Source organism: Saccostrea echinata, unplaced genomic scaffold, assembly GCF_033153115.1.
Source record: "Saccostrea echinata isolate AGI-Se365-2 ecotype Australia unplaced genomic scaffold, CSIRO_AGI_Sech_v1 ptg000006l, whole genome shotgun sequence".
Classification (NCBI taxonomy): domain Eukaryota; kingdom Metazoa; phylum Mollusca; class Bivalvia; order Ostreida; family Ostreidae; genus Saccostrea; species Saccostrea echinata.
The window spans coordinates 2957501-2981648 of record NW_026889755.1 but is presented as its reverse complement, the minus strand read 5'-3'; the positions used below and the strand labels follow the sequence as shown (position 1 = coordinate 2981648).

The following is a 24148-nucleotide window of genomic DNA, read 5'->3' as shown; positions in this document are numbered from 1 at the left end:
TCAAATTTATTGACCCCTTGCAGCTCCACTGGCTGATTTTCACCTTGACATTGAGACACAGCATCTAAACACGTTTGATTCCAGAAAGGTGTTATTATTCAACATACTAATATTACTGACAACTTTATTAATGAACAATGCGTCATGAATAGCAATCGCTTTGCTAGCATATTTCTAAACTCATCAGAATGTGTGAATGACTGTGTTTTCTTAGGAGAACAACAGGACCGCAGTTAGTCAAAATTGATACTCAAGCATCTTCCTGCAGTGAAAAGTCATATATTTTTAAGGGGATGAAGGACACATGGTCACATGACTCTGTTTAACTACGTCATAGTCTCCGTTTATATAAGTGCAAAACTTGTATAGCATTAGTTCTTCTTTAATTTTTTGACAATTTTTTAACTTTAATTACCATCTTATATAAAAAAAAATTTAAAAGTTTTAACATTCTTGCAAACATTAACAAATTATGAAAAAGATTGATCCACTCCTCTGTTTCCCTAAACTGCGCGTCCAACAAGTCGGTGACGTCATACACGATCTGTTAGTACAGCAGGATCATACTCGGTGAACACAGGGGTGGTATTATTATGCAAAAACAGGTCATAATGAGTATATGATGAAATATTTTGAGAAACGGGGAACAAAAAAATTAATTTTGCATGGCTGATGACGGAAATCTTATGTAGGTATATCTTATTTCGCTTATTTAGCCTACGTGTGACGTCATAGTTGATTTTTCCCGTACTCGAGAAATGTAACATGACCCGTTTTTGTCATGCTTATGTCCTCTTTAACGATGTCCTGTGAAATAATGAGGTCAGCTTCATCATTCGAAATTTTTACAGTTAATCAATAATTTGAAGGATTTGCATTTCAACATAAATTAAAAAATATTGAATGATAGAATTTTTTGTAAATTACGTTTTTTATTGTTTAAGTTGTCTTAAAAAGTGCGTAATTTTCCCTATCCAGATGCAGTGTGATAGACAAAACTTGCCTTTTCGAATTTTAAATCCTAGTTATACTCTGAAATATTTTAAAAGATACATGTCCACTCTGATGATTTTTATATATGCTTTAAAAATTCCATTATGGACAGAGTAATGAGCCCGGAACATGGAGAATTAAAACTCCACTTAGATACGGTAGGGCATAGTATTTGTCAATCAATATCTCCAGAATAAGGTAAGAAACCTAATGATATAACTACTTTAAGACATGTGGGACATACTTAATTAGAAACATACAAAATATGAAAAAAATTGAATGACAAGTATTTTTTCAGCCCAAGGTCCTTCCCCTCCTTAAACGATAAAAACGTTTCTTTGGTTGTATGGGAATCATAATGTTGCAGCTGTTGCAGAAAAAAATAGCCGCCCATACTTACAAACAAAGAAAGACTTTTGAATGTTTATGTCTGTACAAATAATCATAAAAATGTGAATTAAAAAGATTAAATATTGTTTTATTGACATGTACATCATTGTGCGTTTAATTGATGGAAGAGCCACTGCCTAAAAATCTGTACAGGTGATAAGCTTAGCGGTGTTTACTGACTGATAAACGACAATGATTTTTCTTCAAATATAAAAGAGAAATTATTCAGTGAATGTAAATATTAAAAGATAGTCCTCTGGAAATAAGGTTTAACGTTTGCAAAGTTGAATTATAGTTTTCAAAAATATTTTGTTTTGTAAAGAACACCAGGGCCGCAATAGGTTACAGTAAAGCTCGATTATATAGGAACTCCTTCTATATGGGCCACAGTTAATTGTACATGTATTTAAATGCAAGCATTTTCCAGGTGGATTCTAATGTTGTTAACACATTTTTAAAAACCGGCATACTTTGATCATAGTACAGGGATATTTGTAAGGCATTTTGTTTCCTTTAAAAGTATTTCCTCTTTCTCCTGTCTTGTGCTAAAAAATAACTTTTAGCAATATGGCAAATGCAAAAAGTATTAAAGCTATGACGACTCGCTAGTTATAATATTGAATTACAAACAGTCTACACAGATAAGTACAGCTCTGATAGTAACATAGTGCTTATTTCACTGAATTTACAAACACATAGACTATGTACATACTTAAATTAATTTACTTAATTCAGAATTTCTAAATAAATATGTAATATAAAGAAGATCTTAACAGAAGGGAAAATAATGATGTCGATCTACTTACCATAAGCAAATGTCCATCGAAATCTTGATGACAGTATCATTGATTTTAGCATTACTCGGATGAGGTAATCCATATTTCTTACACTCCTTTTTCGTGAAAATAAGGCCAGGAAGTCAAAATCAGGTTTTATATGGTGTGTCTCTTAAATAATATTTACAATTGCTTGAATCCGATTTTTGTAAGTAGTTTTCTCGTTAGCTTTTAGCTCAGATTAGCTTAAAAACTCAAGAGAGCTTTTCTGATCACATCTCGACGTTTGTGCGGGCTTTTTTTTTTTTTTTTTTTAATTTTTTTCCGAGAACCATTTGTATAATTTCCTACACATTTGCACAAAGCATCCTTAATTGAAAGAGATTTAAATTTGCTGAAATTAAGTGCCATGCATTCTTTCAAGGGTTTCAAATACTAAACTTAATACAGTAATAACTAGAACAGTTTCTTTTACATCTATAAGAAAATGAAACTATTAGTCTGAGACAACATTTCTTGGGGCTATTATATTAAGAGTTTCAAATGAAAGACACCCGAAGAACAGCATTGTAATAGGAGTTACTTCTGTTGGCATATGACAGATGAATACATGTGTATATTTGTCAACGAAAGGAACATATAAAATACTTATTTTCATTAAGGTATTTGTATTTTTACAAAATATGCAAATTTATATTTCTTGCTTTTATTTAGTCTGAAATATAAAACACATGAGTTTATATTTTGTTGAAATTAATTCGACTGTACAATGAGTGATAAATCCCTGAAAATAAAATGAAAATATGTGGCAAAACGTTCTCCTTGCGCAGATCGATTCAAAATTCCCAGTTTCAAAATCCGTGTCCGCACTCTTTCCGAAGACAAGTATATCTTCCATAAAAGTTGGAGTCAATTCATTTTGAAAATACGTAGCGCAATGACATAATAAGGAAATTGAGTCAAATGATTATATATATTAAGTTCTTTAGAACATAATTTGCTACAAAATTGTCCTTAAAATATAATGATCTGTTTAGTTCATGTAAGACAAGTAAAGCGATTTGTTGTTAAGATAAACCAAAGAACGTATAAGGAAACATGTCCTCTTAAATTGAGGAAGAATTTAGAAGGAAGGTGCACCCAGGGAAATGATTTATGTAAAGAAATTTAATTTACATTTTAACTGACTTGATAAACAGCTCTTTGTATTGAAATTACCGACTCAATAAAGCAATGCTCTTGTTTGCTGTTTTAGGCTAAGAATTTTTTTTCTCAGTACGAACAAAACTAACACGGTATGTTTTAATATATTTTGCACCCGTTTTCAACCAAATACCACTATTATACCATCCTAAGGACACTTATTAAAACTTAGATTGTCTTGTACCATATAATTCGAACATTTCAATATTTACCATTTAGTCCTTGCTCTCGTGGGTCCTAAGTATTTGTGTAATAGGGATGAGCCTTTCAACCTCACGTCATAACTCGTTCATTACGCTAGTCCTTCGTAACACGATTGTATGAAAAGTATTTTTTAGCTCTAAAAGAGGAGAGAGATTTGAATAAATCAGTTCAATACATCCTGCATTGTATCAGAGTGCATTCCCCTAAGTTATGGGAATACAATGTATGTGAGGACCTTTTCATTACGTGTCGCCGTAACGGTAGCTCAGTCGGTAGAGCGATCGCTCCTTGATCACAAGGTCGTGTGTTCGAATCACGACTCGGACTGACCTAAGTCGATAAAAAATAGGTAGCAACTGTTTTTCGCCATGCGCTCGGCACTTTGAAGTGAAAGTTGAAGCCCTTCACCGGCATATGGTGACGTCTTTAAATGAGTGAAAAATTCTCGAATGGGAGGTAAAACAACATACAATCAATCAATTAATCATCACCTGTCCATGGAAAACAATAAGATTTAGTGAATCATGGACTCCATGCATGATCTGGTTATCTTTTCATAATCTTCAAAATGATGTTGATTTTGAGTGACTTTTTCAGGACATCTTACCTTCAATTAGGAGGTATAAATCAGTAGACATAATTTACAACTAATTTCAAAAGAGTCACTATTTTTTAAATTGTCCAGGGTTTGACAAACGATCTTTTGGTGACGAGTTCACTAATATCAAAAGAGTCACTTTTTTTTAAAAAATTGTTTCGGGTTTGAGTCATATGAATTTGTTTATAACAAAAAATTCCAAGAGAAATAATGGAATCAGAATTTCCTGGTGATATGCACATCTACACATTGTGTCCTAAAAACATGTATCTGCAAAGTTTGACCAAATTCTGTGCAGCGGTTTAAGAGGAGTTGCGCTTACAAACTGTTCATCTCTTTATTCAAGATATGGCCAAAATCTAAGTTCAAAAGTGCCGAAATTCCCAGAAAAAAATAAAGGAATCGGAATTTCCTGGAAATATGCAGATCTACACATTGTGTGCTAAATATCTGCAAAGTATGACAAAATTCTGTGATGCGGTTTATGAGGAGTTGCGCTAACAAACTGTTCATCTCTATATTCAAGATATGGCAAAAAATCTAAGTTGAAAAGTGCCGAAATTCCGAGAAAAAATAAAGGAATCGGAATTTCCTGGTAATATGCACATCTACACATTGTGTGCTAAATATCTGCAAAGTTTAATGAAATTTGTGCAGCAGTTTATGAGGAGTTGCACTGACAAAAAAAAAAAAACAACCCAGGACTGACGGACTGACTGACTGACACACTGACTGACTGATGATAGACGGGTCAAAAACATTATACCTCACGCAACGTGTTGCAAGGGTATACTAATAATATTTCTATGTTCTTCTTTGGGCGAATAAAATTGCATATAACTACTAACTGACATCAATTTCCTTATTTTCTTTCCATGGAAGGAGTAGTTTTTTGGAACATAAAGATATGAATTTAACTGCAAAATATGCCGCTAAATGAATTTTAAACATTTAAAACAATAAACTGATACATGAACACACATGTTTTTACCTATTTATAAAATAAAGAGCAGGAAAGAAGTAGAATTTTAAAGTAAAAAGACCAACGTTTTGTTATAAATTAAGTAAGGTTTTCATACGAATATATTCATGTATCTGTGGCAAAGTCTCAAATGAGTATCTGCCAGCCTGGAACCCATAAGAACCAAGTACAAGAAGCCACAACAGACACTTCACTGCTAGTACCAATTTTTAAATCCTCGTGCATTGCCTGTTGAGGCTTTTTGCACTTGGCTTATTATGGGTTCAAAACTGGTAAAGGAGGAAGAAAGAACAAATATTAATACAGTGTATAATTTTCTCATTATTGTCACAGATGTTGTGTTTTAATTTATACATAAAATTGGCGCGCATTGCCAATCGAATGCGTTCGCTGCGTTTGTTTGTGTTGTGTGTCTAGTGTGAATGTTTTGGGAGATCATGTGACATTGTTTATTTTTGTATTTCCACGTGTTTCCGGTTAGGCGAACTAATATGACCTTACAGCTGACCAATAACCGACTGTTTTTATCTTGTTAATATGCATGTTTTAATTTCTGCACCGAGTATATAAGCGTAGTACCCGCCAATTTTCGAACCCCCCCCCCCCCACGCGTTTTGCCTTTACGGTAGAAGTTTGTACATGTATTTGAAACATAGAAGTATTCTGTAAAGTATTAGTTGGAGTTAATTTAACTGGATTCCTGGTAAGCTTTCTGTTTACCTTTATTATAATTATAATAATAAAAGTATTTTATAATTTACTTTTATTAATTAATCCCGACAGCAAACAATCATATAATTTATGTGTTGTTAATGTCTGATGTTAAACGTAAAGTATTCGTTTTGTGTGTGTATTGTGTTGTGAGAGTGTGTTTAATTTATACTTTGTAGGTTTTTTGTTCTAAGCACAGTAAATAAATATAGTTTGTGCCGAATCCAGTTTTGGATTTTTATCCTACAAAAGACCCGGTGACAATGGCGCCCAACGTCGGTTTGTGCTGAAAACTAGGATCCAGGACTAGCTGCCAACGCCCAGGACCAAGCCAGTGTTTCTGTGACGTTTGATACAGCTACAATCTTCAAGAATGGAATTCCGTCCAATTCAAGTAGGCCTACATATCTTTTTTCTTGCTCTTCACTAGAGTACTTTAATTATCAGAAGTGAATACCGCTTGTTAAACAGTGCGGAGAAAACCGTTCACTAAATTGGTGGGAATCATAATATGCGTGTGTGGTGAACTGTACTCAGTCACCTAACCGAACAATACCGCCTGTCCATTGTTTTGACCTATACTGTGAAGCGCAGCGCATGTATATCTAAGTAGACGTTAGTGTGGTGGACCATTATCTCTGCAGATCGATTGTCATTTGAGCTCATCAACGTCAACATTTAATAAAAAACAAAATCAAGTGTGCACATCATTGTTTTGTGTTTGACTATGTTTTTGTTCATATGTTTGTCTTTATGTATTAGTTCTGTTTTGTAATGCGTGTGAGTATACCGATCGGGCTCGATATTCCTATAATTGTGACGTCACGGTTTGTTTCGTTTTGTACTTTCGTAATACAGAAAAACGTGTTTTGTCAGGTGTTTCTGTTTGATCCATTTTTTTTTTGGTTTATTTATTGGCTGTCATTTTGAACGCGCTGTCGATTTCATCGTGCATTGTGGTGTTCATTACTATGTGTTGTCTACTGTCAATGTGTTTTCCGATTTTTTGTTGAATGTTGTACATGTTTGTGTTCAACTTGCCTCCCTCTCCCCATCCCATTTTTTCCCCTGCGCACAGCTACAATCACTTTACAGGTATTACTAATCCATCAACTGCACGACATGGACTCTTGGACAGCTTGGACTGACAATCAGGTATTTGTGTTCTCAATTATCAATGTCACTATGTACGTGTATATATTTTGAGTCTGCATGTGGGTGATAGTATGTATTTGCATCTTGTTGATAAATGGGCAACGCGTTATTTGCTTTTATTTTGCTGGAAGTTAGTTTTCATTATTTGCAATTTGAAATCAAAATGTCAAATACTGCAGGAGCAAAAGATGATAAGGGTAAGAAGGAATTGCAAGATCTCATTGATCAAATTAACAGTGAACAACATTTGAGAGTTTTGACAAAAGAAGAGTATGACAGATTACTCAATAAGGAACCCCCTACAGGTGCTACATTTCAACATCCCAAGGTTCAACTCAACTTTGGTGAAGGAGCTATTCCTAAATTTAGATCCAAAGAATCTTTACTTTCACAAAGGTATTTTAGCCCATCTGCTCTGTATCAGAACCCAAATTCTACTCTGTGTCAAATCCTCAACCCTAACTCTGTTAAACTTCCCACATTTAGTGGAAGTGAACCACTGCAAAAAGGTAAAGTAAGTTTTGATGTGTGGTCTTATGAAGTTAGGTGTTTGAAAAATCAATTACCTGAACATGTTCTGTTACATTCTGTTAGAAGTTCTTTAAAAGGGTTAACCAGAGAGATGCTAATTCCTCTCGGAGAGTTTGCTAGTGTCGACAACATCCTAATGAAGATGGAAGACTTTTATGGAAATGTCAGCACAGCAGAGAACATCATGCAAAACTTCTACAGTGATCATCAAAAAGAAGGTGAGACCATTGTTGCTTATGGTTCAAGATTAGAACAAACTGTTTCAAAAGCTGTTAGACTTGGACATGTAGATGTAGTAGCAAAAGATTCAATGTTAAGATCAAAATTTTGGTCTGGATTGAGAAATCCCCAGTTGAGAAATGCTACTAGAAATAAATATGAAACTGTCAAAGAATTTCAGACACTGTTAAGGGAAGTTAGACAGATAGAACAAGAAGAATTGAACTTAACTGTTGCTAAGCCAGTTCAGAATAGTGTTGTATCAAAATGTCGAGGCACTAAATGTATCAAACTCTGATTAGCAAAAACAGCTCAGTGAACTACTCAGTCAAATGAAAAAGCTTGATGCTCGAATGAGTAAAATAGAACAAGATCAAAAGAATTTAACTAATGCAGAATCTTTTCAGAGATATACTCCTCAAGACAATTCCAAAGGCAACTTCAGAAACAGTTACCAAGGCAACAGGGGAAACTACCGGTACCAGAATTCAAGAGGAAGAGGAAATTTCTCACAACAATATGGTAATAGAGGTTATGGTAAAGGCCAGAGGTAATGATTTAAACTAGCAGCATCTTCTGTTGCAGGGCGAACAGAAGATCAATTTACTAAAAGCCCTACTATACCTCCTAATCAAGATTTATTGACCAGACTTGTAGGTACTCCTAATGAAGCAGACATTACTGTGTTTGGTACCAAGACCAAGGCACTTATTGACTCGGGGTCTATGGTCACGTGCATTTCAGAATCTTTCTATGAATCTCTGAAACCTATGCCTGAACTGTTCAGTTTAACAAATTTTGGACTTAGCGTCCGAAGTGCCAATGGCAGCGAATTACCTTACAAAGGTTATATAGAGTTATAAATCAGTGTTCCTTCTATAAGTAACTTCTCATGCCACATCCCTGCCCTTGTTGTACCTGAAACAAATTATTCAAAGAGTGTCCCAGTTATCATAGGTACTAACTTTATTCGTCTTTGCAGACAAAACTGTGAGATGATGGCACAGTCGTCAGACATACCAGACGAGTGGCAGTTGGCTTTCGAGAGCATGAATGATGAGATGCCAGACAGGACAACAAATAAGCATACCATAACAGTTGCTCCAAATGAGACCAAAGTCATTAGAGTTATTGTAAAAAATGTAAATGATATTGACTCTGCATTAACAGAGCAAACCAATACTAGTCTGTCTGGAGATCTTGTCATATGTCCTAGAGTTATTCCCCATACCAAGGGTAAGCACACAGTTACCATTCCTGTCAGGGTGTGTAATCTTTCTGTCAAATCTGTTCAGATACCTCCCAAATCACTTTTAAGTTCTATTAATGGTGTAAAGGTAGTAGATTCTTGGTCTCCCGAATCTCAGAACTCAGGTAAGAAGCCCAGAAAAATCTTTGGAGGATTTGAATTTACAGATTACTGAGGAAAACCTTACTCCAGATCAGGTAAGTGTAGCTAAAGACTTTCTAGGAAAATGGACACACTTATTTTCTGATGGCCCGACAGACATTGGCAAGACCAACCTATTAAAGCATGAGATCAAGTTGACTGAAGAAACCCCATTTAAAGATGCCTACAGACGCATACCGCCAGGAATGTTGGAAGAAGTTCGACAACACATCAAGGAGATGTTGGATATTGGTGCCATAAGACCATCCCAGAGTCCATTCTCATCTTACATTGTCCTGGTCAGGAAGAAAGATGGCAGTCTTAGATTTTGTATTGATTATCGGAAGCTCAACGCACGTACCATCAAAGATGTTTACAACCAAGAATAGATAACACCATAGACAGACTTATCGGATCCAAATACTTCTCAAAATTAGACTTAACAAGTTCCTATTGGCAAGTGGAAATTGGAGAAAAAGACAAGGAAAAGACAGCGTTTTCAGTTAGTGGAATAGGCCATTTCGAATGCAACAGAATGGGATTTGGCCTAACGAATGCCCCAGCCACATTCCAACGGCTGACGGAACGTTGTATGGGTGAGTTAAATTTAAGAGACTGTTTAGTGTTTTTGGACGACATCTTAATATTCTCACAAAATTTTGACGAACATCTTGACAGACTGACTCCAATGTTCAAAAGACTGGAAAAAAATTGTTTAAAACTTAAGGCTAAGAAGTGTGAGTTCTTTAAGCACAGCGTGACATATTTAGGCCATGTGGTAAGTGAGGAAGGTGTAGCCACCGATCCTGAGAAGACCAAGGCAATTTCAACCTGGCCGAGACCTCACAACATAAAGACTCTCAGGACATTCCTCGGTTTTGCAGGTTACTACAGGAGATATGTCCAGAACTATTCCAAAGTGGTGAAACCATTAAATGACTAACTGAAAGGACATCCTACAAATAAACAGAATAAAGGTAAGACAAAGAACAAACCAACTCCATGGAAATGGGAAGACCGGGAAGAGAGAGCTTTTCACGCGGGTATGTTCAGGCTACACCCAGAGATATCCTACTTGCCTTCACAATATGACGTCATAGTAAGCTGTATGACGTGAACTATAGAAATAATGATTTCTTAATATCTATCTTTAAAGTTTAATTTCAGGTCCAAGAAAAGAATGGAATCATTCAAAACATAACATAAACTAAATCTTGTCGTTTTTGGGTGGTATAAATAGCTAATTATTTAGCACGGGGGTTAAATACCAAACCCATGACGTCATAACTATTGATCAAATATTTGCCGAGTGAAATGAGAATTCATGTAAACAAATATATGAAATGGGAGTTTTAAGGCATATACCATGAATGTTATGTGTGATTCATAAGGAATTAAAGATTAAGAATCAGGTACGCTGATATATTCTTATCATGTTTTCTTATAATGAACATAGTCAGTGCTTTGAAATCCCGATCAGCCGTTCCTCTGTCGTTCTATAACAACAAAGATGCAAAAGTTCAACACTACGCCGCATACTTTGAAATATAATTTTTGTTTGTATCGAAAGCTTGTATTCTATAGTACTTGGAAAGTGCTGCTAGAATCGTGTGGTTAACATGAATTGATAAAAATTCCTTGATCGTATGTATAAAATGTAAAAATTTTGGTAAGGTTTCATGCGAAACTTTGGAATATTTTTTTCTGTGTCAGGAGAGTAGGATTCTAGCAGCACTTTTCATGGCCCCGTGATGTTTTTGCATAATTATTTTCACTAAAAGAAATGAATTATCTCCGGGGTAGTGTTGAACTTTTCACTTTTTCATTAAGGCAATTTTTCTTTTTATAGACGTCACGTGATGACGTCGTAGTAGAGTGCTTCTTTTAGCCTAAGACTCAATGACGTCTATACAATGGATAATAATACTAAACGTTTTATCTATGGTTTTTCCGATTTATCAATGTTACATTTTACGAAAAAAGTCTAAATTCGCCGAAATATGATCTGGGTACTGCCTTAACATACCTGCGCAGGACATTAAAGATAAGTTAACATCCCCACCGATCCTTGCATTTGCAAATTTTGAAGCACCATTCATTCTCCACACCGACGCATCAACAACAGGACTTAGAGCTGTCCTCTACCAAGACCAGAATGGACAGAAGAGAGTGATTGCATACGGCAGCAGGGGACTCAAAAACAGCGAAAAACATTACCCAGCCCATGCACAAGTTGGAATTTCTCTCCTTGAAGTGGGCAGTTACGGAAAAGTTCCACGATTACCTTTATGGGAATACCTTCCAGGTTGTAACGGACAATAATCCCCTGACTTATATTCTTACCTCTGCAAAGCTGGATGCAACAGGTCATATATGGCTAGCTGCATTGAACAACTACAACTTTTCTTTACACTATCGAAAAGGAGCCAATAACAGTGATGCAGATGGTTTACCGAGAAGACCCCAGGACACTGAAGAGATAGTTCCAGAAATGGTGAAGACAATTTGTAATTCCTACACTATTCAGAGAGACAATTGTCCACTGGTGGAAAATGTACTTCTACCCGTCAACATTCCAACATGTATATCAGTGAGTTTACAAGACATTGGGGATCCAGGTAACATTTCAAATATATCAAAATCCCTCACCCCTATCCATGACTCCATTCAAATAGATGATTCATGTGTATTCAGTAATGTTGATTGGGCAAAAGAACAGTTATCTGACAAAGCCATTAAAAAAGTTATAGAATTATTGCAAGGTGACTTTATTCCATCAAGTACCGCCTTAAAAGCAGAATCTCCAGAAGTGAGTAAATTTATGAGAGAATCAAGAAAATTGTGTCTAATTAGGGGTATTTTATACCGAAACGCTATATTAAATAATGAAAATGTAAAACAACTAGGTTTACCAGCTTCTTTCAGAGAAATAGCATTCCATCTACTACATAGCAATTTAGGGCACCATGGCCGAGACAGAACTCTGCAACTGATGAGAGAAAGATTTTACTGGCCTGGTCTCAAGCACGATATTACAGAAAGCATCAAAACCTGTGACAGGTGTATAAAATTTAAAACCCCAGAGAAAGTCTCAACAGAACTTGTCAACATCAAATCATACCAACCTTTTGATCTATTATGCATTGATTATTTAACTCTCAAAAAAAGCAAAGGTGGTTATGAAAACATCCTAGTAATCACTGATCATTTTACCAGATACGCCCAAGCTTTTCCCACTCGTAATCAAACTGCTAAGACCACTGTTAGAATTCTATTTGAAAATTTTATTGTACACTATGGCTTTCCCAACAGACTTCACAGCGACCAGGGTCGGAATTTTACCAGCCATGTCACCAGAGAGCTGTGTAAACTAGCTGGAGTACAACAGTCACGTACCACGCCCTACCACCCTATGGGTAATGGGATGGTAGAACAGTTCAATCAAACTTAAATCACTACTTAAAATGCTCGGTACGCTGAACGACAAACAGAAAGAGGATTGGAAGGCATATGTAAGTACCTTAGTTCATGCGTACAATGTAACCAAACATGACAGCACGGGTTTTCCTCATGTTTGGGCGACATCCGCGCCTGTCTATGACGCATATTTAGGCTTGGATACCGATTCTACCAAGAAGCCTAACAGTCGTGACATTTACTCTAAGAAGCTTCATAAACGATTAGAATATGCATACAAAATTGCTTCTCGGGATGCTGAAAAGAGTAGTGCACGATACAAATCTAACTATGATACAAGAGTAAGACATTCAAAAATACAGGTCGGTGACCGTATTTTGGTAAGAAATATTGGGTTGAAAGGAAAGAACAAACTGGTAGATAAGTGGGCCAAAGACACTTACATTGTAGTAGGTCAACCCAACATTGATATTCCAGTTTACAGAGTTAAAAAAGAGTTTGGGTCAGAAAAGGTGAAAACATTGCATAGAAATATGTTATTACCGATCTCATATCTCCCCAGGGTAGCTGATACAGAGCAAACCATTCCTAAGAGTAGGACTACCCCTGCCCCTGAGCAAACCATTCCTAAGGATATGACTACCCCTACCCCTGATAAAACCATTCCTAGGAGTAGTTATAGGACTACCCCTGCCCCTGAGCAGACCACCCCTAATCAGATCATTCCTGATCAAGGTTTTAAGACTACTCCTGATATGACACTCCCCAAGGTGAGTCCCACTTCTGATATTGTTGATACATTGTCTGACTCGTCAACTTCTGATTCAGAATCATCAGATAGTTCCCAGGTATATGTGATTCCTCAGAGGAGGGTAAGGTCTGGCATTATTCGTTTGAAAACTCCTAGTACAATAAAGGGTTCTCATGCTTTTCAGGACACTATGTCTACAACTGATCCCAGTGCTGCATTTACAGGTAATTCAACTTTGAATCATAATGCAACATTTAGTGATACTAGTTCCTTTGTAAATAGTCCAGCTGCTGTACCCCCTCGTAGATTAGCCAGACAGGTAAGACCCCCAGACAAGTATGGTGAGTGGGTTTCACATCAGATTAATCCAGTGGTCTATTTTGTGCGAGTAACTTTTCCATTGTTCAGGGGAGAATGTCACATGAAATGATATTCTTCAATTTGGTTTTTATGACGTTTCTTGAGTATATAGGATGATAGTCTTCATTTTGGTTTTTGTGACGATTGTTTTGTATATAGGAATTTGCATATTTTTGTGTTTTATTAACGTTAATCTGATATTTATAAAATGTCAGGAGCCATTTTCCCAAGCAGGGGAGAATGTCACAGATGTTGTGTTTTAATTTGTACATAAAATTAGCGCATTGCCAATCGAATGCGTTCGCTGCGTTTGTTTGTGTTGTGTGTCTTGTGTGAATGTTTTGGGAGATTGTTTATATTTGTATTTCCACGTGTTTCCGGTTAGGTGACCTAATATGACCTTACAGCTGACTAATAACCGACTTTTTTTATCTTATTAATATGCATGTTTTAATTTCTGCACCAAGTATATAAGCGTAGTACCCGCCAATTCTCAACCCCCACGCTTTTTGCCTTTACGATAGAAGTTTGTACATGTATTTGAAACAGAAGTATTCTGTAAAGTATTACTTGGAGTTAATTTAACTGAATTCCTGATAAGCTTTCTGTTTACCTTTATTATAATTATTATATAAATGTATTTTATAATTTACTTTTATTAATTAATCCCGACAGCGAACAATCATATAATTTATGTGTTGTTAATGTCTGATGTTAAATGTAAAGTATTCGTTTTGTGTGTGTATTGTGTTGTGAGAGTGTGTTTAATTTATACTCTGTAGGTTTTTTGTTCTAAATACAGTAAATAAATATAGTTTGTGCCGAATCCAGTGTTGGATTTTTATCCTACAAAAGAGCCGGTGACATTATTATACCCGCTTTTTTTAAAAAGAAAGTTCGGGTATATTGCTGTTACATGTAGCTTAGTCCGTCCTTCTGTCATTTTCAATAACGGATTCCGATGGAGCCGTTTGAATGTGATGTCAAAAATTTACGGAGTCACACGCTGTAACAGTTGTGAGATAATTTCAAACATTTTTTGTTTAAATTGAAGGGGGTCATTAAAAAAACAGCATATGAACCTCTCGTTAAAATAGTCGTAAAAAATTCTTTCCAAGTACAGTGTATTTGCCATGTTGATTGTTTACACTTTGCAAGAATAAATATTTTAAGAAGTTTAAAAGTAAATTTTGGATTTAAATGTATATAAATACTGTGTAAGTGCTTGACTTCTGCATCTCCAAGGGTCAAGGCTTTTACCGTTTGTGAGATTGTGTTTGTGAACTTTGAACCTGGATTTGAATATATGATGATGTAATCTTTACTTTGTTGTGTTGCCAGAGACACCAGTAGCTTTTGATAATTTGTGGACTATGATATAGCAAAACTGAAGTAGGGGTTAACTCAACAATTGATGGTTCAAACTTGTAGTCTTGAAGATAGCGAAAATGACAATGGCGATTGACGTCTTTAGCGTTGTTAGTGTACAGTGCTAAAATACAACTCTTTTTTGTACTAGGTGTTAGTGGGTAGTTAGTATTACAAACTACTGATTTGTCCTGTTTACAGTTTATCAAATCTTTTTCTTTTAATGAAATATATTTATCCTGATGCTGAGTTATAGCAAAATAATCTGGTAAAGACAATAGTTGGGTTGCTTGACCTTTAGTAGCATTGCTTGACATAGGAACAGGCATGGCGATAACTTTATACATTTGCACGCTATTTCGCTGTGAAGAGATAGGAAATTTAATGGTAACATACAGTGTTGTTCCTTGCCTGGCATAAACAAATTGACCTTCTGAATAAAGGTAAGAAGGGTCAGAGTGTACCAAATGAAATCCTTTGTAGGATTTATCTAACAAATGAGAAATTTCTTTAATTGTATGTCTCAACAAATGTTTTGAAATCAGAAAGGGTGAAAGTTTTCCTTCAACCAGAGTTTGGATAGCTGTCTCTAATTTATCAAGTCTGCTTTTGAAAACAGTGACTTTGTTGACCTGACTGACTAGTATTTCTGAAAAGTTTGTTACTGTGGACACTAACTGATCAATGTTTGAGAGCTTGTTTGCTAAAAGTGATATAGCTTGAGCGTTGTTTTTAATACCATTTTTCAAGTTAGTAATTCTTGAGTCTGTTAGTTGCATAAAAGATGATAAATGATCACTGTGTTGAACTAAAAGTTTAGCCATTTGGTTAGAGTGCCTTGTCAACATGTTAATGTGGGACGCAAGGATATTCACATCATCCATTGTAGCTGTACCAAAAAGACTTTTGGACAATGAACCTACAAATGGTAATAATGACCTTGTCTGTCTCTTTTGTTGAACATTTAGGTCTACACTAGGAATCAAAACCCGAATTGATTGCATTGTTTCATTGTAATGACTCATAACTTCAACATGTAAATTGTGAATAAATCTAGCCATGTTATTATATGTCATACAATATTGTTCAGATTTTTGACATTTCAGGATTTGTTGGGGAATGGCAAACCTCTTTGGAAGTGGTATACGAAAAGTGTTCAACCAGTATTCTTGTGCAAGTATGATGTTTGGTTCCTCCTTGAATAGAACACCATAGTTAATCCTTTGAATAATCTTTTCTTTAGACTTAATCGACGTTGTAGATGCAGGGTGAAGTACTAGTAAGGCCACCAAAAGGAACACAAAGTTTTGCAGGATCCCCCATAATGGTGCTATAAAATACCAAAAAGGAAAAAAAAATAGAGAGGATGTAGAAAAATCGGTGGTAGATTGAGTCGTCACCCAAACTATCTAGCACTATATTAACTGTAACATACTTAAAAATATGTACAAAAAGTTTGATTTCTCTAACATCAATTTTGGTAAAAGATGAATTTAGAAAGAGAAAAATGTCAAAATATAGGAAATGTGCACTGTATATCTGCAGAATTATACATAATTACAGAGGATTGCAACTTTGGTACCTAACTAGTGTTTACCATATAGGTTTCTGCCCTAGTAACTATCAACCTGTTTTGTTTATTTGTTAATTTAAGGCCTTTAAAACATGTGAGCTTGATTTTTTTTTAAACTCAATAAATTTAAGATATTTATGTTATATTGGGGCATTGATATTAAGTTTAATATTTATGCTTAAAGCAAGTTTTCCTACGCTTTCCATGTTTTGTATACTTCCTGTCAATTTCTTCCAGCATATCTTTGTCAAAACAACTATCAGGTTCCCATGTTTTTGAACCATTTTCCCACTCAACTCTGACTTCCCGTCTACCATGTTTGTATCTCCCAGCTAACAATCTTCTCAATTTCCACTTTTAATTAGGGTCATGGGGAGTTGATGTTGTGGGCGGGGCAGGGGGTGTATGTGTACCTGCAGTTTGACCTTGCTGAATAGGTGGGGGAGGGGGAGGTTGGTGATCAGTGGAAGGATGAGTTTGATTGGTAGGGAGTGGATTTTCTGGCTCCTGATCATCTGCATTTGCTTGTTCATGATGCATATGTGTTGGCTGTGGATCATGATTTTGAACTGTTGTGTCTTGTGATGGTTCAGCAGGGACTTGTTGATTTTGTGCATCATTTTGTAAGTGTGCTCTGTCAATGTCAGGGTCATGATAAAGTTTGAGATTTGTAGCATTCATGTATGAAGAACTCACCTTGTTGTCACTGCACCTTTCAAGTTTGTAAGTGAAGTTTGGCCCTAATTCAATAATGCGATAAGGACCATCGGCTTTGTCATACAATTTGCTTGAAAGACCTTTGGTTACTTTGTTGACCTTTATCAAAACTTTGTCAAAAAGCTTAAAGTTTGGGAGTTTGACTTTATGATCATGGCGCTCTTTATTCTGTTGTTGATGCCATTGAATATTGTTCTGTACTATTTCATTTGTGACCTTTAGGCGATCTATTAAGTCATGAATGTGCTCTTTTGCATCTCTGTTAAGATTGTCTTTGGGCTCTAGAGCTACATCAAATGGCAATCTCATCTCCTCACCAAATAACAAATAGTATGGAGAGTATTCAGTGGAGTGAAGAGAAGGAGACTTACGATAACCCATCAAAACTCCAGGTAAAGTTTGAGTCCATTTTTCTTGGTTCTTACCACAGTATGTTCTAAGAGAAGCAGCTACAGTGCTGTTTTGTCTCTCAACTAGACCATTTGTATTTGGGTGGTATGCAGAGGTATGATGTTGCTTAATGTCAAATAACTCGCACAATGCATTGACTAATTTTGACATGAAATTTCTACCTCTGTCAGAGAACAAGACCTTGGGAGCACCATAGCGAGAAAATATCTCACGATAAAGAACATTGGCAGTTTCCACTGCTGATTGTGTTTGCAATGGAAATGCTTCGACCCACCTTGTACCAGCATCAACACATAGCAAAATGTATTCAAACCCTTCTTTTGTTTTATATAGTGGCCCTAGAATGTCAATGTGCCAGCGTTCAAAGCGCTTAGCTGGGGGTAGGGGATTCATTGGAGGGTTTGAGGGATTGTAGTCACGTTTTGCACGCTGACACCTATCACATGACCTGACATAATCTATAACATCCTGATACATCTTTGGCCAATAATATTTCAGTACCAAAGCATGTCTGACCTTCTCTATGCCTAAGTGGGCACCTCCTGCAAGGCTATCATGATATGCAAATAAAGCTCTTGCCGTAGGACTCTTGGGAGGGCTATTTGTCTGACATGTTTTACCTCATCATCTACTGCTTTCTTTACCCTTCTCTGGTACCAATGGTAAAGAATTCCATTAACTAAGTCAAAGTGTCTAACTTCTGCTACTGTTACCTGTTTGGTTTTGGCATCGTCTGGAAGTATATTGTCTTTTAGATATGCATAAATATGCTGAAAATCTGGGCACTCTTGCTGCAGTTTTGGAAGGTCTGTCAAATTGACTGATGGGGGTTCTGTATCACTTACCTCTTCTGTGGAAAGTACATTTATTTCTTTGGGATCATCAGAGTATCCTAGGTAAACAAAAAGAGGACATCTTTCTTCTTCAGTGTCTTCTGATGAACTCACTACTGCTGTATTTTCTTCAGAGGTGAGTGTGGCAATGTTTTCAAGTGAACTGATTGTTTGACTACTTACCTCAGTGTCTGGATACGGTCGTCTACTTAGCGCATCTGCAACACAATTACTTTTGCCGGGACGATGTACCATTTGAAAACAGTATTCTTGTAATTTTAGCGCCCATCTTTCTAACCTACCTGTATGCTTTGCTGTTTGTAACCATACTAGTGCCTTGTGGTCTGTCACAACTGTAAACTTACCATGAACTAAGTATGGTCGATATGCCTCTATGCCAGTTAAAACTGCTAAACATTCCTTTTCAGTTGTTGTGAATTTGCGTTGATCTGGAGAAAGTGACTTACCTCCATATGCCACAACATATTCTTTGTTTTCGTCATTCAATTGACCTAACACATAACCAACTGAGGTGTCTGAGGCGTCACATGTAAGAATAAATGGCCTGTTTGGATCAGGGTAGGAAAGGATTGGAGCACTTACCAATTTGTTTTTAAGTGTTAAGAAAGCTTCTTGACAAGCTTCTGTCCATTCCCACCTTTTCTCTTTGGACAATAGGGCATTTAAGGGCGTTGCAATTTTTGCAAAGTTAGGAATGAAACGACGGTAGTAATTTGCCATTCCTAAAAAACTACGGATCTGTTTTTGTGTTTTGGGAGTGGGAAATTCACTCATGGCTTTGGTTTTTTCTGGGTCTACCTGAATACCATTTTTAGAAATAATGTGACCTAAAAATTTGAGCTTTTTCACAGCAAAGTGGCATTTTGTGGGCTGTAATTTTAAATTTGCTTCTTTTAGACGTTCAAAAACATGGCCTAAATGTTTGAGATGTTCATCGAAAGAGCTAGAAAAAATCAAAATGTCGTCTACATAAACGAGCACGGATTTCCAATTCAAACCTCTGAGAACATTTGCCATTAATGTTTGGAAAGAAATTGGAGAATTTTGTAATCCAAAAGGCATTCTTTTCCACTCATAAACACCACTTTGTGTGATGAAAGCTGCTTTTTGCCTACTACCTTCATCTAACTCCATCTGCCAGAATCCTGACATCAAATCGAGATTGGTAAAGTATGTTGCTTTAGCTTCACCTATGGCATCAAACACACTCTCAATATGTGGCAAGGGAAATGACATGGGAATTGTGATCTTGTTTAATGCACGATAGTCACATGCAAACCTGTATGTATTGTTTTTCTTTTTGACAAGAACCACTGGTGAGTGCCATTCAGAGTTAGATGGCTGAATAATGTCATTGTCAAGCATCTCTTGTATTTGTCTATCAATTTCCCTAGATGAATGTGGAGATGTTCTGTAAAAGGGTAATCGAACAGGTCGTGAGCCAGGTTTGGTTTCTATGTGGTGTTTGTGTATACCTGTTTTGCCTAATTCTGTTAAATCAAGAGCAAAATTGTCCCTGTGTTTAGCCAAAAAGTCTAACAGAATTTGCTTTTGAGAAGAATCCAAATCTGCATTGTCAAGATTGAAATGAATTTCAGTTTGTTTTTGAATTTCTGGAGTGATCTGATTGACCTGAGGAATATTGCATTTGCCATTATGATGTTTTGATGTTGAGTCTAAAGGAAAAATGTGATTTTCTTCTATTTCCATAACATGAGCAACAACATAATTTTGGGGCAAGCAAATTTCGTAGCAGTGAGGATTCATAATTCTGATGACACCCTTTTGTTTGTGAACCTTAACAAGGCATTTTGCAGCACCTAACTTTTTAGCTAAAAGTTTATCATGTGGCTCAAGTAGCACTTCTCTGTCTTGTTGTTGGCGTGAAATTTTGACCTGAACAATCAATTCTGACCTAGCTGGTAACTCTACTGGGTGAGTAAGTCTGGCTAACCCTGCATTAGTGTTAATTACACAAACATTTGGTGCACCATTTTTGTCTGGAATGTGCATTGTGTTAGTATCAGCAAAGGTTAGTGTGGTGTTAGAAGCACACAAAAAGTCAATTCCTAAAATAAAGGAGTGATGTAAACCATCAACAATATGGGCACAAAAGGTGTATCTAGTACCATTAATTGCAAATTCAATATTTGTTTTGCCTAGCACTTTTAAATGTCGACCACTAGCACCTATCACATGAGGGAAATCTGGAGTTTGCAACTTTGACCCACAATAAGCGGTTTTTTCAAAGAACACCTTACTTAAAATTGTCACTGCAGCACCTGAATCTACAAGAGCACTAGTTGTTTGTCCCTTAATGCTAACTTTGACTGTGTTTTTGGACATATGTGTCACCACATTTACCCTAGGACATTTGTCATTGTGCCCATCTTTAGAAACTTTCCTAAAGACAGGCTCGAATCCCTATGCAGAATTATTAGTAGTCAAGGACTGTATGTCAGTACGTGGAACTCTACCATTTTTAAGGTCATTTTCTAATCTACGACAGCATCCCCATAAATGATTAAATCTACCACAATACATGCATTTTTGATTTCTGGCTCTACAATTATAAAATGAATCACAAGACTCACCACATCTGTAGCAACGCTGGGAGGACCTCTGTTTGGGACTCTGGTTCTTCGGCTCAGGCTCCCTGTACCCATGGCGCTGAGGACCCCTCTGTGACTGGCCTTGGGCGTTGTTAAAGGAGGGCTTCTGTGGGGTTGAGTTGTTGAAACGTCTGGCCTGCTGGAGCATGTTGATATTCGACGTCTCCAGAGCACTCATCCGTTCCTCCAGGGATGTCATTGCACTGCATACTGCGGCACTGGTTGCAGACTGTACATTGTCGTCATTACTAATGGTTTGGGCCATCTCTGCAAGCATAGCATGAGTTCGAAGTTCCTCCATGGTTTTAGGGTTGACTTTTACCATATCTGCTTTTATTTTTGGTTTTAAGCCTCTGATTATTTTACCCATGGTCTGATTGGTGTCCATTTTCAAGTCCGTTGCTTTTTCTGTTACCCTATGTATAAATTCCTCAACACTCTCTGCAAGTCCTTGGTGCATGTCTAGAAGATCAAAGGCATGGTTTGATGGTGGCTTGAAACGGTTGATGAAGGCTTCTTGAATTGAACTTAATGTTAATTTTTTTACCATTTCCAATGAATTAAACCACGTCTCTGCTGCTCCAATTAAGAAGAAGGGTAAGTGGAGGATGGCTGTCTGTTCTGAAAGACCTTGTATGGAAATAAAAGCCATAAATTTCATCCACCACTGAACAGCAGATGTTTTTCCATCAAATTTCTCCAGCTTGATGTTGGACAGTTTTGTTGTAGCTGGCACTAGGCTAGGACTGGCTTGCTGTTGCATTTGTGGTGGGGGTGTTGGTACTTGCTGCTGTTGCTGCTGTTGTTGCTGCTGTTGTTGTTGCTTGAGCACCAGTAACTGCTGTCTCATTGAGGCCAGCTCCTGCTCCTTCTGCTCTTGTCGTTGCTTTTCTGCCTCCACTCTTTGTTTAAGTACTTCGATTTCCTCATTTTTCTCATGGACCCTAGCCATGATTTCTGCCTGAAGATTAGCTGGTTCTGCCTGTGTGGAAGTCGAGGCATTCTCGGGCGTTCCGGTTGACATGTTTCGTCTTTTCCTTAAGTTGTACTTGGGCATACGAGATTGGGGATCTCAAGGAAGGTCTCCACCAGTTGTCACGTTGTTCTTTTGGGGTTATACGTGAACTTGTTATATATATATTAATTTGGGGAATCATTCGCTTTGTAAATTCTTTACTCCGTATTTGGATTTGCTCTACTCGTGGGCAGTATTTGGTTTGTCCTCTACGGTGGCTGTAAATATCCAAAGAATAAAGAAAATATATTTTTAATTAACTGAAGTTTATTTCTCGGAATCGTCGATGAAAGTGCAATGTAATGCTTTTAAACAAACAGTCACCAGTTACACAATTAATTCAAAATATTATAAAAATACGTTTTAAAGTTAGATCAGGTGACTGTACAGAGGGTTAAACAATTTGAGAAAAATCCCTCTGTGACGTGACATTTTAACACAACGTAGATACCAAAAATAAACCTAAACTACACATCAGTACAGCTGACAGTCTCAAGGTTCTAATTCATACACAGAGAAAATTCGAAACGATCCTTATCAACGCTACACGCATCTCTTGACTTTGATCAATAAAGAACTAAAATTACAAATAGACTGAACTAGAAAGTATTTAAATCTAACATTAATCTTAACAATCAAAAGCTTGTTTACTTACGATTTTAACTCTAAAGTCATTTTACTTTTCCAGCGTTTTTAAACATAAACAAATAACATTTTTACCTCCTTACATTAAAGAACGCAAAATGAATATAATGGCGCTAAATTACAAATAACTTTTCTAAGAACAATGCACTTTACTTGAGACTGTCGCTAAACCCATTTATTACAATAAAACATGCAACTATAAACTATAAAAGACTAAATGAGGTCACTATGCATAAAGATTATGCAACAATAAAATCTTTAAAGGAAACTTAATTCAAAGCTCAAATTTAGAAAAAAAAGAAATAAATAAAAATACTTAATCAATAGAATACTTAATATTTTTCAAAATTATTTATGAAATAGACAGAATTGCTTTAATGGAAAATGAATCAATTAACTGAAAAATATATGATTTACATACCTGTAAATATCCAAAGAATAAAGAAAATATATTTTTAATTAACTGAAGTTTATTTCTCGGAATCGTCGATGAAAGTGACCGAGCTAGGGTGCATTTTCACCTACGATTCCGCGTCTTTGGATTACAGGATTTCAGCCAATCAAAATTTAGTATTTCTTTAGTGAATAGCCAAAAGTTGTGAAAATTTTCCGAATAAAGAATATTAATTAAACGGAGTGATCATGTGACATAAAAAATGACCGCCACAGTAATTGAGTAAATTTGAACACCTGTGCTTGACCTCAGACCCTTAGGCCTTCTTAACCAAAAAGACAAAATCACAAAAGAGATTAACACTATTACGTAATTATTTGATTATCATGCTTATTGAACATCTGACTCTAAAAGCTCATAGGAAAATTATTTACTAAAATACAATAGGAATCCATTAGTTGGACATGTCAATGTTTGTAAAAGAAAGTCTTTTTTTTCACCTGTACAAAAACTGTTTAACATTGAATAAAGAAGAAAATCTTGGGTGACAAATTGATTCTTTCACTGTAACAATACATGTATTTTGTGCTAAATTCTGACACTAAATACTCAAACACAATTTATGTTTTTCTCCATAAAAGTTACTTTTTAAAAATACATATCTTTCCAAAAGTATTACATTCTCAAAACAAAAGATGAATTTATTATAATATTGCATTATATACAATGTATCAGTCATAACACCAAATTTTCTATTTTAATAAAAATTTGTGGGAAGACAATACATTTCAGAAATATCCATTGGAAAACTTTTTAAAAGTAAACGCCACTACAATGTGGTAGTTAGTTGATCAATAGCCGTTATCCACACTTACTACT

At 36.1% G+C, this 24148-nt stretch overlaps 1 protein-coding gene across 1 annotated transcript; it reads left to right on the top strand.

Annotated features, from left to right (window-relative positions):
* Positions 1-7175: 7175 nt before the first annotated feature.
* LOC133180168 (uncharacterized) lies at positions 7176-8060 on the top strand. The gene has a single exon (XM_061314737.1). The coding sequence runs from the start codon at positions 7176-7178 to the stop codon at positions 8058-8060; it is 885 nt and encodes a 294-aa protein (XP_061170721.1).
* The last annotated feature ends 16088 nt before the right edge of the window (positions 8061-24148 follow it).